Below are 21,207 nucleotides of genomic sequence, written 5' to 3'. Positions count from 1 at the left end.
GCTCCGGAGGGTGCGGCCGGGCGTTTGGACGCACGGGGAGTAGCCTGCGCTGGGCGGCCAGAGGCGCGTGATCGGGGGCGGCGACGCGATGGGCTGGGGTGGGGACTGAGCCCCGAGTCCCGGGGCGCGGGGCGTGCGCGCGGGGCTGCTGCGCCCGTCCCGCGGGGACCTCGGGTGCCACGGTGGGGCGCGTGTCAGAGACCGTGCAACTGCTGTCCGCGGTGACGTGCGGCGGGGGCGGGACCAGGTGCGCCCCCACCCCCAGCCTCCCGGAAGCGAGCCGCCGCGGGGCATTGTGGGCAGTGTGGTCCCTTCTAGCGCCAAGCAGCGGAGGCCGCGAGCGCGCAGGTAGTGGGGTTCCCCTGTCTGCAGGAGCTCCGGGGGCGAGCACCGGGGGCTGCGGGAGGAGCGCGGGGCTGCTCGCTCTCCGAGTGTCGGGGTGGACGGGGGCCGGTGGCTCTGGGGCCCGGGGAGAGCACAGGCGCATGGGCCCCTGGTGCCCGGCTGGGCGCGGGGGCGCTGGCGCTGAGTGAAGGGGCGGTGAGTCCCACGTGCAGCCTCGCCCCATGTGGGAACCCAGGCGCACGCTCCAAGCGTCTGTCACCTTCGGTCTCCGCGCGGGCCTGTGGAGAAGCCCCCGGTGCGCTTCTGGTCTCCAGCCAAGCCGCTGTCGTTTCCTGCGCCTGGAGTCTGTAATTGTGAGCAACTTCCCCTTGGAACACTTCCTGGCGCGGCTGGAGCCCAGCGCTGGAGACTGTCCAGAACAGTGGGACGTTCTACACGTCTCCGGGAGGAAAGCTGTCCCCCGGGTCCTATCCGAAACACTTGTCCTGAGTGTCCAGGTGTCCGCCAGGCACACACGTGTGTTCGTGGGGTTCCTTGCCACGTGGGGATCCCCGGCCGCAGGTCTCAGATTACAGGCTGGAATCGGGGCCAGCTCGGAACTCCGGAATGCATGCAGAAGCAGCCGTCTCCCAGGCTGCCCACAGTGCCGGAGCCGGAGTCCTCGGAGCTCCCTGCTGGGGGCCCAGCCTCGCTAGGGGAGAACCTTGCTCCGCGTCCGCCTTTCCTCTGCACCCCCATCCCAGGCCCCAGTACAGGTGGCCTTTCCTCCCGGGGGCCCTGCTGCTCCCGGGATGGGGCCAAGCAGCTCCCCGTGACCCTGCGGTCCAGCCATGGGCCCATGAGCTGGCAGCCCTCCACTCGTTTTGGAAGCTTTGGGCAGCGCGTCCGGTGGTGCGGAGCCAAGTGTGGGAGACTGTGGGAGGGACGCACCTTCCAAAGTGGGCCCCGCCTGGTGTGGCGGGTGTCCCTGTAGTTCGGATCAGTGCCACTGCTCACGGCCCCGGGTGGTGGTCCCGCAGCGGCCGCAGTGCCGGCTCCTTGAGGCCTGGCCCTCCTCTCTTCAGTGAGGCCTGTAGGGGCGTTTCCGCCTGTGACGGGTGACAGAGGTCAGCGCTGCCTCGCGGCCCCCTCCCCGCAGTTCTGCCCTGGGTGCCCCTGCAGGGGCCCCCTCACCGCGGGGAGCCAGGGGTGCTGGTGAAGGGCAGGCCCAGGACTGTGCCCCCCACAAGAAGTTGGAGGAGGGCCTTATGTGGGTGGAAGGGACAGATTTTAAAGCAACGCTCAGGAAAGAACGTCAAGCAGGAATGAAAGTGGCCATTTCCGAAGGGAGCCCCGTGGGTCTGGCACCTTCTGTGCTTCCTGGCATCCTCACTGCTGTGTCTGCTCCCCCGGCACGGGGCAGGGGGAGGCTGGCCCCAGGGGTCACTGGGCCGCCACGGGGCGGCAGAGGTTTCCTAGGATAGGCAGCTGCCTTTGTCCAGGGCGGCATCTTCACTCACGTCCTTGGAGAGCGGGTCCCTGGCGCCCGGGCTGAGTGAGAAGCACAGAGGTAGTTTGAGTCTCTCTTTCTGGCGCGTGTGATGGCCCTTCCCAGCCCCGGTGAGAAGCCTGCCTGCCTTCGGCCACCCCTGCTGGGTGGCAGGCCTGAGGCTCGGGGGCTCCTTGAGCAGATGTTTGTGGAGACAGCGGGTAGAAGGCTCCCTGTGCAGCCTGGGAGATGCGCCAGCCAATGGGCTGCAGCCCAGAGGCGAGACCGTGTGCACGTGAGCCCAAGGTGAGCCCTTGGCCCTTTGCTTCCTGTGATCCAAGAGCAGAGGAGGCCTGGGTTTCTCCCTGCTGGCTGGGGGAGGCCCCTCCTTTCTTCCAGCTGTCCTGTAACTCAGGAGGAAGGTGAGGGACTCCAGCACTGAGCACAGTGTCCCCAGATTGTAGGGGTAGGGCTGGGAGGAAGGGGGGCGCAGCTCGTGGGACACTCCCTGAGACCCCATGTAAACCCCGTCCTTCAGCCCTGCTCCCTGGGTGTCAGCGGACACTGCCCCCTACCCCTAACCCCCCCGACCCCACCCCTAACCCCCCTCCCACAGCTCCCTGGCCATTGCAGGGTGTGGACCCTTGCATGTCCTTGCTTCTGGGGGTGGCGGTGGTCTACCACAGTGTTGTGACCCTGGAGGACTCCTGGGACCCTCAGGGCTGGGTGCCGGGGCCCTGGGGCCCATCTGCGTGTCGGTGGAGGCGGGATTGCGGTGTTGGCCTGAAATGCTGGAGGCGGAACTCTTATCGGTGACCAGCTGGGAATCCCGAGGCAGCAGCTCCCTGCGTGCTCGGTCACCTGTTTGGGCGTGTCTGGGGGCCGTGTCAGGGTGCAGAGTCCTGGAGTGTGTCTGAGACCTTCAGACACACTTGTGACAAGCTCTCACGGCAGTCTCAGAAGCACCGCCTTGGGGTTTCAGAAGCCATGGGAGTCCAGGAAGTAGAAAGAAGAAGCTGGTGAGCTTGCGGGGTTCTGGTATCCGAGACTTCCGCCCCGGGATTCGGGGACGCCAGGTAGGGAAGCCTGTGTCATCTCTTTGAGAACAGGGGCCCCTGGGGGCGGGGGGGCGCTCCTGGGGACCCCGGGCGTTGTAACTTCTCGGCTGCTCGCCCCGCGCTGGGTGCCTGTCTGGCGGAGAGCGTGCATTTCTCTGGTGCCCGGGGGCAGCGCCCGGGGAGCGGGAGAGTGAACTTGGGGGACTCCTGGGGCTGGAGTGGGGGGCCGTGTGTGCACCCCCTGCCCCAAACATCAGAGTCTTTCTGCTGGAGCCGTTTGGCCTGTGTGCTCTTGGGGGACCACACCTCCCGGGGGGAGGGGTGCCGGGGGAGGGGCCGGGTTCCAGCCCCCGTCCTAGCTGGTGTTTTGCTTGGCCCTTGAGAACGTTGGGACCTAGGACCCTGTAACTCCTGGGCCGCTGTTGCCCCCCTCACCCGTACCCTGCCCCTCATTGTAGCTTCACAAACAAACCTGCCAGCCGCAGCTTCTTCAGCGGTTTACTGCTGTCACACAGCAGCCCCCCATTTTCCCTCGGTCTCAGAAGGAAACACAGGAGGAAAGAACAGCCGGGCTCTGACTGTCGTAGTTCCCCTTGCTGAGCAAGGGCCAGGCCTGTGTTGAAATCATGGTGCTGGGGTGAAGTCTTACTCTGCCCTCGGTGGCCCCTGGGGGTTCTCTGCCCCCATCCCCGCCCCTGGACTGTGGTCTGGTGTGTGCCTGGCCCGGCAGGTCCTCCTCCTGCCACGTCCTCTGGGCCATCGCGGGCGCGACTGCTTCTCCTCTGGGCGTGGCACTTGGACACGCCTGGGGCTGGGACACAGTGAGGATCAGGCCGTCAGACCTTGCGGGGGAGGTGCACGCAGCCCAGCACCCCCGCAGCCAGTGCTGTGAGCACGTGAGATGAGCCCAGTGTCCCCGGGGAACTGGATCTTAAATTGCATTTAGTTCTCATTACTTAACGTTTATGGGCCCCACGTGGTTGGCAGCCACCCTGTGGGAGCCGCAGCCCTGGAGCCCCCAGAAGTGGTGACAGTGCGGCCTGGCTGGGCCGGGCTCCTGGATCGTCACAAGCTCCAGGTTAGAGCACGGCGCTGGGACTGGGGCTGGGGCTGCGGCCTCTCCACCTTGTGAGGTTGAGCCCGATTGAATGACAGGGGGAGGAGCCCTTTGCAGCCAAGTTTCCGGGGGTGGGAGAGGGCTGCGGGCTGTCTGCTGAGCTGCCCTGACTCTGGCTCTCCTTCCCAGGTACAGAGTCCCCTTCGGTCTCCTGCAGGGCCGTTGGGGACCTGGGCAGCATGGCCCTCTCCGGCCCGGAGGTGGAGAAGCAGGTGCCGGCGGAGCCCAGGCCGGGCCGCAAGCTGCAGTCCTGGTGGAGCCTGGTGTTCTGCCTCTGTTTCTACGGCTTCATGGCCCAGATGCGACCCGGGGAGAGCTTCATCACGCCTTACCTCCTGGGCCCCGACAAGAACTTCACGCAGAAGCAGGCACGTGGGTGCGCGTGTGGGCGGGGTGGGCCGGAGTGCGGGGGCTGCTCGGGCTGCGGGCGCTGGCGGGTCCGGCAGAGGGGTCCATGCCTGCCGTGGGCCTCTGAGGGGAGAGCGCAAAGGGGCCCCCGCCCGCCCGCTGGGCCCTTGCTTCCAGCAGAGGCCTATTTGCCCAAAGGGATTACGGAAGGAATTTGCCTTTTGCTCAGAACAAGGACAAAGGATCTCATTGGAACCTGACTAATAAGCTTATACCCGATGGGAGTTTCTGGGGTCAAACATGTAGTAGAAGCAGCAACAGGCAGTGTCCCTCCCTGTTTCTGTCTCCATAAAATAAAACAAATCAAAAGGGCTCAGAGGCCGTTGGTTGATGAAGCTCACGGTCAGGGCTGTGGTCACCACACCTGCTCGTCCTGCCTGAGGACCGTCCGCCACCCCAGAACCTGGCCCCGGCCCGCCAGCCCTGTCTGTCCCCTCCAGGGTGGCCACCGGCCTCCACACCCCCTGTCGCTGGCCCCCGTTGGCTCCCACCTGGATTTCCCACTTGATTTCTTCAGGGAGCCCCTGCCTCTCCCTGGCCCAGAGCTCGGCCCCAACCCCTCACCGACCCCAGAATTAAGTCACATGGAGTCGCCGTGCAGATGAGTCCTGTTCCCTCAAAGTAGTCCTCTTGGAAAATGGACACACCAGGGTGCCCGGGCCGCGTGCACAGGCTCAAAGCCGTGTGTGTGTGATTGTGTCTGACCGCCCGGCCAGCACTGCAGCCAGAGGGCTCACTTCCCAGGTGAGTCCGGGTGGGGGCCTCCCTCGAGCAGCCGGCCTGGCACATCCCTCGCTCACTGATTGGCCAGTTCCCTGGACACCACTCTGTTCTGCAAGGGGCTGTCTTCCACTGCGGAGATGACGTAGGAGTGAGTGGGAAGCTCCGTGAAAATAACAAGAAGGAAAACCTGTCATGAACTCCCCCCACCTGCCCTCTTAGCTCACACAGTAACTGATTAAACAGTAGGTTGCAGAAATTAAGCCACCCAGCAGGCCTTGGACGTGACCAGAGGATGGCAGAGGCCCGTCTGGGAAGAGCCCAGTGGGTCTGTGGCCCTCCCACACAGATTCGGGCTGCTGCTGCCCAGCTTGCATGCAGGGCCTCAAACCTCAAACAGAGGGCCTGCCCGCCCCTGCCCCAGGGGTCTCCGGGGTCTCCAGCTCGTCCCTGGGGGAAACGCTGCTGCTGGTGGCCTCCTGCTGTGACCCCCTGCAGCGTGAGGCTGCTGCCGGCTGCTCGGGCCAGCACCCGCGGGGCGCTGTTGAGTTGCTGCCCATCTGATGGATGGGAGAGCTTGCTGCTGGGCGTGCATTTCCTGGACGTCTGCCGCTGTCCCGTGTTCCTGGCTGTCCCTGGAGCGAGGCCTCGGCCGGTCTCCCGCTCCCTGCGGGCGTCTGCCTTCCTGTGCCTGGCGGGCTCCACCGCTGTGGGCAGCGGCTTCTGTCTGCGCTGGCCGCCTCCCCGCGTGCGCGGCCTCTGCTGTCTGCGCTGGCCGCCTCCCCGTGTGCCGTGTCCGTTTATGCCGCAGCTTCGCCTTTGAACTCTGCCGGATTTTCCTTTCGGTTTGTGCTGAGTGTTTCCCCGCGTGCCGCCGCCCCTGGTTCGTGGAGCACCTCCGGGAGGGGCCGAGCTTTGCTTTGCGCCTTTGGGCCTGTGATTCCTCTGCATCTGAGCTGCCTGGGTTGGGTCAGGCCCCGACCCCCTCCATGATGACCCCTGCCCTTCACATCATGACCCCTGCTGTGTGAAGGGCACTTCACACAGCAGTCCTTCCAAGCCCATGGCTGACCGTGCCGTGCTGGCGGGATCCTCTGTGACGGCCCCTGTCCTGTCCTCCCTCCCCATCAGGCAGGACTCGGTGCCCCTCTGGGTGCTGCCAGGTGTTGACTCTAGGGGCTGCTCCTCTTGGAATTCAGGTGCCCTCTGGCCTGGCCTGGCCCTGCCGTGCTCCCCTGGTCCTGCCGGTCCTCAGGGCCCCAGCGCCCCATCCTGGTCCTGGCTGCTGTGGGGCCCCAGCCAGGCCTCCGGACTTCAGAGCAGCTGCTGCCCTGAAGCCACCTGGGTCATGACCTGGGCCCAGCTCCCACGTCCTGCCCATCAGCCTGGACCCGGCCCGTCCAAATCGAGGTGTTGGGAACGTGGCCCAGCGATGCTGGACCGAGGCCAGCAGGAGGCCGTCCTCGTGCCAGCTGCCCCAGGGATTTGGTGGGTGCCCGTGCTCCCAGCGCTTCACAGGTGTGACACAGGTCAGCCTCTCACCTGGCCTGTGTGCTTGCCCAGCCTGAGAAGTGTGGGCAGCGGCGGCGGGAGGGAAAGACCAGCTGGTCTCCCTCGGCTCTGACCCCGTGGCCCTTGCAGCTGTGCAAGCCGTCTGCCAAGAGGTTTCGTCAGCTAACTGAGGGATGGTTTGATGTTCCAGGAATTTTCCGTAAACAGGCTCTGACCCCTCTGGGACCAGCGCTGATTACTCATCCTGCCCCGGGGACGGACTTGCACCAATGCCGTCTTGGACTGTCCTGGGGCATTAGTGCTCGGTGTTCGGGGGACCACAGCCTTCGGGGTCAGCCATGGCTTCTGGTGGGCGTGTGGTGCAGGAGGCCACTGGGCAGGGGAGCCCCGGAGGTGGGGGGTGTGCGTGCCAGCCCGGGGTCCTGGGCACACTGGGAAGCGCTGCCCTGGGGCTGGCTGCTCGGGTGGCACATCCTGGGTGCACAGATGCGAGGGCTGCAGAAACTCGCAGGTGAGCCGGCCGCTAAGCAGTGGGCTTGGCTGGGCCCCACGTGCTGGCCTGGGCTCGGCCCCGGGTCCTCGGCAGCATCTGTGAAGTGGGCCTCGGTGCCTGCCGGCCTTGCAGGGCTGAGGGCCCCCTGGGCTGGTGCAGGGATCGCCCCATGGTGTTAGCAGGTGGTCAGGCCTGAGTCAAGGTTAGCGCCCTGAGTCAGGTAGGACCCAAGGGAGCCCAAAGGCTCTGAGAGCCCAGCAAGGCCCGAGGCTCACCTGGTGCTCACCTGGCTGGTCTGAGCCATGGCCGGGCCCTGGGCAGCGTCAGGTGGAATCCCTGGGTGGGGCTCTCAGTCGGAGCCCCTGGGAGGTGTCAGATGGGGTCTGGTGCAACTCCTGTGAGGGGCCACCTGCTGAAAACCCACTTGGGGCCTCAGGAGAGGCTCTGAGCACAGGGTGCCTCCCGTGTCCATCCCCCAGGAAGGGGCCAAGGCCAGGGACCTGGGCGTCTCGTGAGCTGGGGCTCTTGCTGGGGGCTGGGCCCAGGTGGGTCCAGGATGGCCCTTCCTGGGCGGCCAGGGGCACAGCTGGCTGTCATCCCAAGTGGGTCTGTGGCTCTGGCCTCTGCCCTGTGTGCCCAGCAGGGAGGGTCCTACTGGGCCAGCCCTCTTTGAGTGGAGAGCTGAGTGGCCGAGGCTGCGGGCAGCTCCCTTGATGGAGCCGGGAGTCCTGGGTCCCATGGACGCATCCCCCTAGTCCTGCCTGGCAAAGGGGGGTTGAGGGCCCGGTCCTCTCCTGCATCCCCTGTGCCCTGGGACCGAGTGGGACCGGCCACTGAAGGCCTTCCTTGGCGGCCAGCATGAGTGTAGATTGGCCACAGCTCTGTTTTCTGTATCGGTAGACTTGAGGTGAAATCGTATCATGTTTTTATTTCGTTAGAAACAAACAGGCCTGGATCAGCATGGCTTAGCACGTAGTTACTGATTGTTTTCAGCGTACTTACCAGCTCTCTGCGTGTGTCAGCAGCGAGCTGCTGTCTGAGAGGCACGCCCGTGGGAGATGGGGTCAGGGCAGAGCGCGGTCGGGGGGTCGGGCTGTGCTTTGCTCCATTTCCCTGGCTGCCCTGGACAGTCTTAACGGGCTGCACGTTTTTGGAGGACGGCGCTCCCCACGTAGTCCTGGTGGGGCGCCGTGCTAAAGGGGTGCGTGGGGTCCGGGTGGGGCTCGCAGGCACCCGGCCAAGCCCAGTAGGCGTGATGGGCGCCGGGCGCTCCCGGGGCTCGGGGTCACACGCCTGCCGTCCCGCAGGTCACCAACGAGATCACGCCCGTGCTGTCCTACTCCTACCTGGCAGTGCTGGTGCCCATCTTCCTGCTGACCGACTACCTGCGCTACAAGCCGATGCTTGTGCTGCAGGGCCTGAGCTGCGTGTCCGTGTGGCTTCTGCTGCTCTTCGGCTCGTCCGTGCTGCACATGCAGTTCATGGAGTTCTTCTTCAGCATCACCATGGCGGCCCGCATCGCCTACTCCTCCTACATCTTCTCGCTGGTGCCCCCCGCCTGCTACCAGCGCATGGCCGGCTACTCGCGGGCCTCCGTTCTGCTGGGCGTCTTCACCAGCTCCGTGCTGGGCCAGCTGCTGGTCACGATGGGCAGGGTCCCCTTCTCCACGCTCAACTACATCTCGCTGGCTTTCCTCACCTTCAGTCTGGTCCTCACGTTCTTCCTGAAGCGCCCCGAGCGCAGCCTCTTCTTCAACCGCGGAGCGCCCGCGAGTGCCGGGGCCTCGCCCTCCGAGCTGGACCGGATGAACCTGGGCCAAGGGCAGCCCACGGGTGGGAAGCTGGGCCAGCTGCTGCCGGCCTCCTGGCGGGACTCGGTGCTCGCGCACATGCTCCGCGAGCTGCGCCGCACCGCGCGGCTGCCGCAGCTGCGCCTCTGGTCCCTCTGGTGGGTCTTCAACTCCGCCGGCTACTACCTGATCGTCTACTACGTGCACATCCTGTGGAACGTGGTCAACCCCACCACGGACACCACGAGGGTCTACAACGGCGGGGCGGACGCCGCCTCCACTCTGCTCGGTACGCCCTGCCTGCCTCACCCAGACAGCGGTGACCCGTGAGGCCGAGGACGGCGCTGACGCGTCTTGTCTCCCCAGGTGCCATCACCTCCTTCGCCGCCGGCTTCGTGAAGATGCGGTGGGCGCTGTGGGCTGAGCTGATCATCGCGGTGGTGACAGTGCTGCAGGCCGGGCTGGTCTTCCTCATGTACAGGACCAGCAGCATCTGGCTGTGCTACTCGGCCTTCGTGCTCTTCCGTGGCTCCTACCAGTTCCTGGTGCCCATCGCCACGTGAGTCGGGCTGGTGTGGGGTGGCCACGTGGGACTGCTGGCAGGAGAGTCCCAAAAGACTGCAGCCGAGGGTGGGCAGCTGGAGGGTCGTGTGCTGTGTGTATCGAGAGGCCTCCTTCCAGAAGGTTCCATGGGTAGCAGCAGGGGTATGTGCCGGGCAGCGTGGAGCAGGTGTGCTGGCACGTCACTCACGTCAGGAGGCACGTGAGCCCTGGGTGCCTTTAGCCAGGGCCCTGCTTGTCCACAGCATGCCCCGTCCTGGCCACCGGGATCGCAGGGCTGGGCAAGGAGCCATGTGGGCATCCCCTTTGCTCCCCTCTTGAGCCACGGTGTCCACAGGGACCGGACCTCGGGAAGTCCTTTCTTCCAGTCTCCTGGCCTTGCTGTCCCATCCTGGGTCATTCCCATCGCCTCCCACTCCCGCTGCTGGGCACGGTGGCCCACAGCCCAAGAGTGACTGGGTGACCCAGCTTGCCTTCTGCCCGGGGGAGCCCTTCCCCTGGCGCCCTTGTGTTCCTCACACTCCTGGGGATGCTGCAGCACTGGCCCGGGGACATCCTGGGAGCTGCCTGCCGACCGCCCGTGCCTTCCAGAACCTTCCTCAGCCCGCATCTCGCTGGCTTCTGACACCCTCGTACACCCTTTGAGCTGGACCTCTCACGAGGCTGCACACGCACACCATGTGTTCACCCCAGACACGTGCTCACACCGTATGTGTTCACACTGTCATGCCCTCAGGCCACACACAGCACACATGCTCAGGACACATGCTTACACCTCCTGCACCTGGCAGGTGGCCTGTCGTTGTCCCCAGCTGTTTGGCCCTAGCTCCCCTCCGAGCCCCATCTCCCTGGGGGCACCTCCCTCCCCACTTGTACTGTCCACTCCGGTCACGCCCAGCGAGATCTGTCCCTGCCTGGTGTTGAGCTCAGAGCGTGTCCTCGAACTCCTGACCCTCTGCAGCCGTTGCCCCGCGGTGTGGTGGCCTGATTCCCCTGAGCCGTCTCACAGGAGCGCCCGGCACCCAGCGTCCCTCTCCTGCCCTGGGCTGCGTCCTTCCTTTCCTCCCCGTCAGGGTCAGTGCTGCCCAGACACCCCGACTCCCCTGGCCCTGCTCTCTGGATTTCTGCTCCTAATGCCCCCTGCCCGTGTGGCCATGGCTGTGGCCTGGACTCCGTGCACACTGGATGCTGTGTCCTCCCCTCCTGACACTCAACCTGGAAACGTCCCACCTGTACCGTCACTGTCAGCATTTCGGAACAGGCGCCAGGGCCATGGGTGTCTTTCCCTCACTTCTCCCAGGACCACTTAGTGTCTCATGTGTTCTTGTTAATTGTAAAAGCCATAGATGTTCGTGGCAGAAAGATCCAGTACGATGCAGAAAAGGTCAAATGTGAGGCAGAAAGGCGTGAAGGAGACAGCAGACCCCCTCAGACCCCAGGCCCCGTGGCTGACGTGGGTGTTGGGCTTCCTGGAGCGAGCCGGGGTCACTGTGCACCTCTGCCCCTCGTAACCACGGGGCTCCATGTCAGCGGGCATTGTCGTCGGTCCTCCTGGGGATAAGGCCCCTGTCTCTGATATCTTCCCGTGACAGACAACATGGGAGCCACCCTCCCCACCTACATTTTTCTTCCCAAATTCTGATAATGGCCTCAGGTGGGTCCTGGAAGGGAACCGGCCAGGTCAGAGGGCACGCGCTTTGGAAGGGGGTTTCAGAGATGTCGCAGACGTTGTCCAGGCAGGCACACAGCCCCTGCGGGTGGTGGAGGGCGGCCCGCGGGCCAGTTGCCTTTCCCCGGTGTCCTGCCCAGTTTATACCCGTGGCTTCTTTTTCTGCTGGGATTTCTTTTTTCCTGATTATCTGCAGTGCGCTTACCTCTACCACATGTGACGGGAGCCTTTTGTTATGTGTTGCCGTGTTACCGTTTGCTTTAATCCGACTCTCGGAGTTCGCGCAGCACTACCTGAATCAGTTGTGTGTGTGGTGTGGCGTTCTGCCCGCGCCTGCGGGACCTGGCCCAGCGCCCGCTTCCCGGGAGTTAAGCTGCCGTCAGGGACCTTTGATCCACCGCTGTCTTCTCTTAGTTAGTGCGCGTTTGTCACGTGACTGTTATCCTTGCACTTCATGTACTGCCCCCTCCCCCTGAGCTCCAGCAGAAGCTCCTCGGTCATTCTCTGTAAAGGCTTCTTGGGTATTTTTGTTCATTTATTCTTCAGAACTGACACTTCTTGATCAGTTTTTTCTGTTTTTTTTAAAGGCACTTTGGGGCTTTTAATTGGAAGTACGTTCAAATGTTAATTTCTCTGCCGAGCACCGCAGGCTCTGAGCGTTAATTCCTCTTGCCTTCTTTATTTGTTTTACGGTTCTTTCTATAATTTACTGAATCATTTAACGACAAAGGACTTTACTCCCGGAATTTTCCTCGTACTCTGTCCGTGCAGTGCCCCGTCTGTTAATGCCCCGCTCTCGTGAGGCTGATTTCCTGGGGAACCCTGTAGCGATTATGACTTACTCTGTCCTGGAGTCACCAGGAGACTTCAAGCATCTCCCGAGGTTGCCTTCTGCACCTGGTTTTGCACTCGCTTTGTGAGTCGTTGAAGGAGGACGTGCCAGGTCAGGACGCAGCCCCGGAGCGGTGGGCAGCCTGGGCACTGGGCGGGTCTCGCCTATGCCTCGCGGCTGTTCCCGGTGGCCCCGGGAGCGCTGCCCCGCACCTGGGCCGTCTGCGCCTGTGCGTGCACCTCGCCCCCAGCGGGGTCTGACCTCGCCGCTTCCCCGTTAAGTTTTCAGATCGCGTCTTCTCTTTCTCAAGAGCTCCGCGCCCTTGTCTTCGGAGTCAACACGTTCCTCGCCACTGTCCTCAAGACCGTCATCACCCTCGTTGTCTCCGACAAGCGGGGCCTGGGCCTCCCGGTCCACTCTCAGGTGAGCCCCCGTTTTGGGCTCACTTCCTTGAGGAGGGAAGGCTCTGGGGCATGTCCTGGCCAGGCCTCCTCGTGGCCACGCAGCCAGTGGTGTTGCCTGTCCCGGGACCCAGACCACAGACCCGCTGAGGGTGGGGCGTCTCCATCCAGACCCCCTGGACTGAGCGGGAGCAGGGAGGGAGGGGTCAGAGGGCCAGGTGGCAGGGGCCACAGTCCGGCCTGTGCGGCTCCCCGCCAGGGCTGAGTTTGGGGCTGTAAGTGCTGCCCGCGTCTGGGCAGTGCGGTGGGCATGCGCGGTTGAGTGTGGCGAGACCTCTGGGGCCTCCAAGGCTGGCCTGGGTGCAGGTCGCTCTGGAGGCGCTCTCACCGGCCCTGGGCGCCCCCTGCACTGGCTGAGGTTCCAGGAGGGACAGAGGCATGGCCGAGCATTCCCTGTGCCCTCGTTCAGGTCCCTGCCTGTGATGGGTCCTGGCTCACGTGACAGCTGTCTGTCTCCTCTGCGGAGGGCAGCAGAGAGTGGAGCTCGTGGGGTTGACGTTGGCGCCTGCTGGCCCCTTTCCCGTCCCCTTCCTCCATCCAGTCCTAGGCGGGTCCTCGGTCTTCCAAGAAGAACTTGAGAATTCCTCTTCGCTGTGAGACTGGGGACCACTCGGGCATGTGACTCCCAGTGGCCTCACCCAGGGCAGGACCAGTCTTGAGTGAGCTGGAATTAGCCAGAGGATGGTCCCGTGGGAGGGATTGTCACCGGGCTCCCCCGGGGATCGTGCCCCGCCCTCTGCCTGTGGGACACAGCCGCCATCTGCTGGGAGCCCAGACCTCCCTGGGGCTTGTTCGGCTCCGTGGGGAAGTCCCAGCCCTCCGTCCGAGGTGCCTTGGTGACCCCAAAGCTGGCCAGGAAGGAAGTCCCAGGCATGAGAGACCCTCTTGTTCAGAAACTGGCTTTCTGGATGGGTTTGGACATCCATTTTGGTGAAGGGCATCAGAGCCTCTGGTCCTTCGTGTCCACATGGGCAGGCAGGTCTTGGCCCTTGGTCACCAGTGGGGCCCTCCAGGGACACTGCCCCATCCACCCCAGGCTGAACACTGGGGACTGTGGCTGAGCAGGTGGCCAGGCTGGACTCAGGTCCACAGGTGCATGTGCCGCTGCACCTACGGGGTGGGCGGGAGGGGTTGTCCGGAGAGCACAAGGCCTGTCGTCCAGAGGTGGCGGGCTGGGGCCTCCTTCACCGGGGACCCTCCAGGGGAGGCCTCTCCCCCAGAGCGGTGGCCTCGCAGGGGAGCATGTTGTCCCCTGGCCTTTCCATGGGGCCTTGCCTGGCAGCCGTCCAGCTGGCCTGGGAGGGGCCCCAGCACCTGGGGGAGCCTCTCCGTCCCTGGAGCCCTGGGTGTCCCGGCTCTGGGCAGCGGGGCTTCCGAGGGCCCAAGGCGGGGGGCAGGGGCTGGCCTTCCTCGCCTGACCTGGCCCCAGCCCCTTCCACATGACAGGTTCTGGCCACGCTGGATCAAGCTGACAATATATTGATTTTTCTCCTGCTGGATTAATTTCCTGGTTAAAAGGTAACTCTAGAGGTTGGTTGGTAGCTAGAAATCCTGGTGGCGTCCAGAAGGAAAGTCGCCCCGGCTCGTCCTACTCACCTTCCCTGCACATGGTGTTCCGGGTGCCCCCTCCCTCCGTCCCGGGTAGCGAGAGTGGGGCAGAACCGGTGGTGGGAACCAGCACGGAGCAGGCAGGGAGCTGGCCTGGGCTGGCTGGTCTTTTAAGTTGAACTCTACTTCTGGGTCACCACACACTCACCTGTGGGGTAACAGGTGATGCAAAGACCCACGTACCTGGTGCGGGCCCAGCCTCCCCACCGGTCACGTCCTGCAGTTCTGCGGTGCGGGCACTCTCGGGATACGGACCGCGCACAGTCGAGACGGGAGTATCCCTCCCTGCCCCCTGCGGCCACGCCGGGCCCCCACCCTGCCTCCTCCCCGACCCCTGGCCACCACGGTCTGCCCCCCATTTCTATAGCGTCGTCATCGCGAGAGTGGGGCCCTGCAGCTGTGAGTCGGGACTGCCTTCCCCACTCAGCCCAAGTCCTGGAGATGCGTGGCCCCTTCACTCCGGCCCTTTGCTACATGGGGCTCCGCGGTGGCTGGACCACAGCTCATTTGCCCACTCACCGCCAAGAGCCCTGGCTTTATCCGGTTGGGGGCTGCTCTAAACATTTGTTTATAGCTTTTTGTATGAACCCAGTTTCCATTTCTCTGGATAAATGCCCTGAAGTACAGTTGTGGAGTCACGTGGTGGCTGCCAGACTGTTTTCCACGGTCGCTGCACCATTTTACCTTCCCACTGGCCTGCCTGAGGGATCCGGGTTCCCCACGTTCTCATCAGCGTTCAGTGTGGCCACCGTTTCTGTTCGGCCATTCCGAGCCGTGTGGAGGGCCGGTGGTCCCTGTGGTTCCATTTGCGTTTTCCCTGGTGGCTGTGACGCTCTTCTCCCCACGTGCAGCTGCCATCTGTACATCCTCTTTGGTGAAGTGTTTCTTCACTTTTCTGCCCATTTCCTAATTGGCTTCTTTGTTTTTTCACTTGAGTTTTGAGAATGTCTGTGTATTCTAGGTAGTAGTCCTTTGTTGGATGTGTGCTCTGCAAAGGCTTCTCCCTGCTCGTAGCTCACCATCTCATCTTCTTAATAGGGTTGTTTGCAACTTAAGTTTTTAATTTTGATGAGATCTGATTTATTCATTTGTCCTTTTGTGGATCTTAGTTTTGGTGTCACATATAATAACTCTTTGGCCCTGGGTCCCAAAGATTTTCCCCAACATCTAAGTCTGTGACCTGTTTTGAGTTAATTTTTGTGTAAGGTGTGAAGCTTACAACATTTCATTCCTTTGTCTGTGGATGTCTGGTTGCTCTAGCACCATTTGTTGAAAAGACTGCATTGCTTTCCACCACTGCATGAGTCTGTTTCTGGGCTCTCTGTCTGTTCTGTTGAGCTATGTGCCTACCCTCCCTCCATCACCACACTGTCCTGCTTGTGTAGCTAGGTGGTAAGTTTTTGAAATTTGGTACACTGATTCCTCCAACTTTGAAATTAAAAAAAAAATTATTTTAGGTATTATAGTTTCTTTGCCTTTCCCTATAAATTTTAGAGTAATCATGTGTATATCTACAAAAATGTTCGCTGGACTTTTGCTAGGAATTGCATTAAGCCTGTTTATCAATATTGGGAGAACTGACATCTTCTACTATGTTGACTCTTCCAACCTGTGAACATGGTATGTCTCTCCATTTACTTAGAACTTTGATTTCTTTCAGCATTTTGTAGTTTTCAACATGCAAGTACTGTAGTGCTGTGCATGTTTTGTTAGATTTATTCCTAAGAATTTCATTTTTTTTTGAGCAATTGTAAATGATACTGTATTTATAATTTTGGTGTCTGCATTAATCTTCTAGGGCTGCCGTAACAAAATATCACAGACTGGGTAGTTTATGCAGCAGAAATTTTTTCTCTAACAGTCTGGAGGCTGGAAGTCTGAGATCAAGGTGTCAGCAGGTTTGGTTTCTCCTGAGGCCTCTCTCCTCAGCATGCAGACGGCCGTCTTCTCCTTGTGTCCCCATGTGGTCTTTCCTCGGTGCGTGTGCACTCCTGGTGTGTCTCTCTTATAAGGAGTTCTACTGGATTAGGGTCCCACCCTCATGACCTCATTTAACCTTAATCATTCCTGAAAGGCCCCATCTCTAAATACAGTCACACTGGGGCTTAGGGCTTCAACAAATGAATTTTGGAGGGATACGGTTCAGTTGCTTCAACAAATGAATTTTGGAGGGATACGGTTCAGTTCATAACAGAGTCCAGGTGTTCACTGCTAGTACAGGCAGACCTCATTTTATTGTACTTCACTTTATTGTGCTTCACAGATATTGACTTTTTTACAAGTTGAAGGTTTGTGGCAACCCTGCATTGTCAGATGACAGTTAGCATTTTTTAGCAGTAAAGTATTTTTATTAAGGTATGCACACTGTTGTTTTTAGACATAATGCTATTGCACACTTAATAGACTATAGTATAGCATAAACATAATTATTATATGCACTGGGAAACCAAAAAATTTGTGTGACTTGCTTTATTGCAATATTTACTTTATTGCGGTGGTTCGGAACTGAACGATATCTCTGAGGTCTGCCTGTATAAGAAATACACTGATATTTGTGAGTTAACCTTGTATAGTCTTGCTGAGGTCACTTATTAGTTCTCGGAGGTCTTTTTTTTTTAGTGTTTTTTATCTGTTTTTCTTGCCTTACTGTTACTGGCTAGAACTTTTGTCATTATTTCCTTCTTTCTACTTGCTTTGGATTTATTTTGCTCATCTTTCTCTAGGTTCTTTAGGTGGGAGCTTAGATAAATCGTATGAGAATTCTTCTTTTCTAATATTTCCATTTATTGCTATACATTTCCTTCTCAGCCTACTTTAGCTACACTCCACAGATTTTGATATGTTGTATTTTCTTTTTCATTCATTTCTATGTATTTCTATCTCCTTTCATACTTTCTGGTTGACCTATGATTATTTCAAAATGTGTTGTTTATTTTCCAAGTGTTTTGATATTTTCCTGTTATCTTTCTTTTATTGGTTTCTATTTTGATTATGTTCTATGGTGATCAGAGAACACAATCTGTATTCTTTCAATTCTTATAATTTGTTGAGGTTTGTTTTGGGGGCCAGGACATGGTCTATCTTGTTCTAAGCTCCATGTACGCTTGAAAAGAAGGTGAATTCTGCTGTTTTGGGGTGGAGTGTTCCATAAATATCAATAAGGTCCTATAGTCGATGGTGGTATTGCTTTCTGCTCTATGCTTATGGATTTTTTTGTCTGGCCTATTGTTGAGAAGGGGTGTTGAGGTTTCCATTTATCAGAGTGACTTTGTCTATTTCTCCTTTCAATTCTGTCGTGTTTTTGCTTCACGTTTTTGCGGCTCTCTGTTGCATACACATACACTGGATGTCTTGGTGGATTGAGCCTTTTATCATTATATAATGTTCTTCTCTGCCTGTGGTCATTTTCTTTTCTCTGAAGTCTACTTTACCTGATATTAATATAGCCATTCTGCTTTCCTTTGGTTAATGTTTACATGACGTATTATCTTCCATCCTTTTACTTTTAACTTGACTATATTGTTATACCTGAGTTTCTTGTAGATAGCATATGGTTGTCGTCATGTTTTTTTAATCCACTCTGCCAATATCTGTCTGTAATTGGTTTATTTAGACCTTTTATGTTTAGTGTAATTGTTGATGTATTAGTCCTTATGTCTGCCACTTCAGTTTTTGTTTTCTTTTTATTCTCTCCGCCTTTTGTTTCTGTTTTCTTTTTTTGTGCCTTCTCATAGATTATTTACAGATTCTTCAGAATTTCATTCTGGTTTATCTATTGTATTTTTGAGTGTATCTCTCATGGTAACTTTTTTGATGGTTGCTTTGTGTATTAAATGGCCAGTTGTAGTGAAGTATTGAAATCTCACCTCCTTTAGGTCACTTCTCTCTCTACTGCTTAAGTACAAGCGTCTTACTTATTTCTTCTGTATACCATTAGAGCCACCTAAGATAGGATAATAAGTTTTGCTCCAGCTGTCAAACATTTAGGAAACTGAAGAGAAGGAAAGTCTATTTACCCACAATTTCGATTGCTGTGTTCTTTCTCCTTCTTGATGTTCCAAGTTTCTTATCATTTACTTTCTGTTTAGAGAACCTCCTTTAAGCATTCTTTTAAGGCAGGTCTGCCAGTGACAAATTGTTCTTTTAGTTTTTCTTTATCTGAGAATGTCTTGATTTATTTTTCATTCCTGAATTTTTCAGTATGAGAAAAATTTGTCATATCCTTGTGGCCTTCCTGGTTTCTGATGAAAAATCCACTGTCGTTCTAATTATTTTTCCCTGAAGGTGTCTTTTTTTTTTTTTTTTCTGGCTGCTTTCAAGATTTTTCCTTTTTCTTTGTCTTTAGCTTTCAAAAATTTGAATATGGTGTGTGTTGGTCTGATTTGGGGGTGTTGTCTTGTTTGGGGTTCTCTCAGCTTCTTGAATCCATAGGTTTATGTCCCTTGCCAAACTTGGGAAGTTTTCCCAGTCATTATTTCCTCAAGTACTTTTTCAGCCCCATTCTTTTTCTTTCTTCTTATTTTACACCCATGACACAGTGTTACATTTTGTCCCCTGGAGAATGAGGCTCTGCTTTTCTTCCCCATCTGTTTTCTCTTTGTTGTTCAGATTTGGTGATTTCTATTGTTCCATCTTCCAGTTCACTGATTCTTTTCTCTGTGCCCTCCATTCTGTTGTTGAGACCATTTGCTGAGTATTTATTTTGGTGATTATATTTTTCAATTGTAACTTTTCTCCTTTATCCCTTCTGTTTCTTTTCTGAGACTTTTTCGTTTGTCTCAAGCATGTTTGTTGTTGCTTGTTGAAGCATTTTTACGATGACCACTTTAAGATCCTTCTCAGATAACTGTAACGTCTCTGTCATCTTGGTGTGGGTGTCTGCTGACTGTATCTCATTCATTTAGAGATCTGTGTGGTTGTAAGTGTGCTGAGTGATTTTTTTTTAATGAAACCTGTACATTTTGGCTATAATATTTTGAGACTCTGGCTCTCATTTACTCCTTCTGTTTTAGCTAGCTTCTCCTGACACCAGCCTAGCGGAGGACTAGGGGCACGCACCTCGTTATAGCCACGTGGGGTGGAATTCTAGGCTCCCCGCTCAGCCCTCCTCACGCTGAGGGGTGGGGTGGGGCTTCTCCTTACTGCTGGGCAAGGAAGGGAGTGCCAGCTCCCCACATGGCCTGCAGTGGTCAGGAGGGCCATGGTTGCCTCATTACTGCTCCCCACGTGGCCTCCAGTGACACTGGTGGGGGAGGAGCATTCTCACTGTGGCTGGGTGGGGTGAAAGTCCTGACTCTTCAGGGAGGGGGAGCACCACCTGGGGGGAGTGAAAGTCCAGGCTTTGCATGTGGTCCCTATGGGGGTGAACATTACAGCTTCCCACTGGGCCCTGACCAGCACCACCCGATGCGGGTGGGGGGTGTGCAGCCTGGGTCACGAGGGTGGGGTCTGGCTGGAGGAGCGGGGCTCCCACTCATCAGTGTCCTGTCCTGCTGGGCGGGGGGGTCCCTCTCCTGCTCCTTTGGGCGGAGCCGCTTTTGTTGAGTGTTTTTTTCTGGGTTTCCTGGTATTTCTGGTTTGTGGGCTTCTTTAAAAATACTTTGCAGCAGAAAGAAAAGCAGCCCAGGGGACACATTGCCGTGGTGCGCCTTGGATTCCAAGGCCCCAGCTAGTCTGCCCCCATCCACTCTTCAGAGTCACCTTCTGTGTGTTGTCTGTGCAGTGTCCAGGGTTCTAATCGTACTTGCGAGGAACAGGCGAGTCACGCCAGCTCCATCCTCCCGGAAGCCAAGTCCCCGACGTTTCATTTCCTGGTTTTGCTCCTGAAAATGAGCTTTCCCAGAAGGGCTGAGCACGCAGTGCTGAGGGGTTCTCGGGGAGGCCACTCGGGGCAGCTGAGCTCCAGGGCCGTGGGCGGGACTCACGCTCGTCTGGCCCACACGCGAAGGAGACCACCCTGGCCCCCCTGCCGCTGCGGTCTGAGAATCGGGGGGAGTTGCCCGTGTGCTGGGCATCACCGCTCTGCAGCTTCACTGGCCCCGGGGTGCAGGGCTGCACTTCCCTGGGGCCGCGGGGGCTGCGGGGGCCGGGAGACCTGGGCGGCCTGTTCTCCTCCACCAGCCTCTGCCCGCACAGGCGTCCTCCGTGAGGACTTGGCCCCAGAGCCAAGGGCACATTTGCTGTCACACAAGGTGATCAGAGTGCTACGGGGCAGGTGGCGGAGGCGCAGAAGTGCTGGATTTGCAGAAACTCCGCTGGGTGGGTGGAGGCTGGGCCCTGCTCCGGCCTCTACGACCCCTGGGTGCCCCGCCCGCCTCACCTGCACCCTCTCTGTTCCAGTTCCTCGTCTACTTTGTGTACTTCCTGGTGCTGTTTGTCGCCTATGTCCTTGCGGCCTTGCTGACGGGCCTGCGCCACTTCCGACAGGGCCGCCACCAGCCCCCGCCGCCGGCCCAGGAGCTGATGAGTCCGATGCGGGAGCCGGCCGCGCAGGACGGGCCCGCCCCAGAGGACGGCGTGCGAGCCGTGGGGGAGCAGAGGCAGCAGCCCGAGGCCAAGGCCTGACCCCGCCCGACCTGCTCTCCTGGCCGGTGGGCGGCCAGGTTCCTGACACCAGACGCAGCGGGCCTGGGCCTTGACCTCAGAGCTGACACGTTCCCAGCAGCTGCCTGTCTCTGGGTGTCGGCAGCCAGGTTTCCGGCATCGTCCACATCGTCAGATAGTGGCGCTGGTGACTGACGGGGCCCCGGTGCCCTGTCCCTGAGACCCAAGCCTCGGGGGCCTCCAGCCTCCACGAGGCGTCCTCGGCTCACCCCGAGCGGGGCACTCCTCAGCCCTGCTTCCCGCCCTGGCCGTGACCCGCGGCCTGCCGGGGATGCTCCCCGGCCACTGGGGGCTGCTCTGCTGTCCCTGCCTACACGTGGCCGGTGCAGGGGGCCCAGGTGCACGCCAGACCTCCCTGCTTTCACCCCCTTGTCCCGGAGAAATGGCAAGGTGGTCCCAGACGCAAGCCCAGGGGACCCGGTGCCCGCGGGGTGACCCGGGCCCTGGGGTGGGGCCGTGTTCCTGAGCCTGTGGCTGAACTGTGGCGTCTGCAGGTGTCCAGGTGCTTTCGTTGTAAACGATGCTGTTCCTTTTTTTTGAAAAAACCCGACAAAAATGAGAA

The 21,207-nt window shown here is 58.9% G+C and overlaps 1 protein-coding gene across 5 annotated transcripts; it reads left to right on the top strand.

The window, feature by feature from the left end:
• Positions 1-228: 228 nt before the first annotated feature.
• Positions 229-21,207, top strand: SLC19A1 (solute carrier family 19 member 1). 5 transcript variants are annotated; one of them, XM_067739692.1, is made up of 7 exons: positions 229-348; positions 2,796-2,889; positions 4,118-4,356; positions 8,429-9,200; positions 9,278-9,470; positions 12,255-12,396; positions 20,382-21,207. In XM_067739692.1, the coding sequence occupies exons 3-7, from the start codon at positions 4,168-4,170 to the stop codon at positions 20,604-20,606; spliced, it is 1,521 nt and encodes a 506-aa protein (XP_067595793.1). In that variant the 5' UTR covers positions 229-348; positions 2,796-2,889; positions 4,118-4,167; the 3' UTR covers positions 20,607-21,207. The 5 variants fall into 5 exon arrangements, with proteins under 5 accessions (XP_067595793.1, XP_067595792.1, XP_067595796.1 ...); XM_067739691.1 differs by having other exon boundaries at positions 244-348; positions 2,768-2,889; XM_067739695.1 differs by lacking the exon at positions 2,796-2,889 and having other exon boundaries at positions 259-348.

The sequence above is a fragment of the Pseudorca crassidens genome, chromosome 5, assembly GCF_039906515.1.
Source record: "Pseudorca crassidens isolate mPseCra1 chromosome 5, mPseCra1.hap1, whole genome shotgun sequence".
Classification (NCBI taxonomy): domain Eukaryota; kingdom Metazoa; phylum Chordata; class Mammalia; order Artiodactyla; family Delphinidae; genus Pseudorca; species Pseudorca crassidens.
This window is presented reverse-complemented; position numbering and strand designations above follow the sequence as displayed.

What these genes read in the sequence shown, in the direction of transcription:
- SLC19A1 (XM_067739692.1), top strand. Translation starts at nt 4,168, where the DNA reads ATGGCCCTCTCCGGCCCGGAGGTGGAGAAGCAGGTGCCGGCGGAGCCC. An exon ending in TTCCTGGTGCCCATCGCCAC is followed by an intron (nt 9,471 to 12,254) that starts GTGAGTCGGGCT and finishes TTCCCCGTTAAG; the next exon opens with TTTTCAGATCGCGTCTTCTC. An exon ending in GCCTCCCGGTCCACTCTCAG is followed by an intron (nt 12,397 to 20,381) that starts GTGAGCCCCCGT and finishes TCTCTGTTCCAG; the next exon opens with TTCCTCGTCTACTTTGTGTA.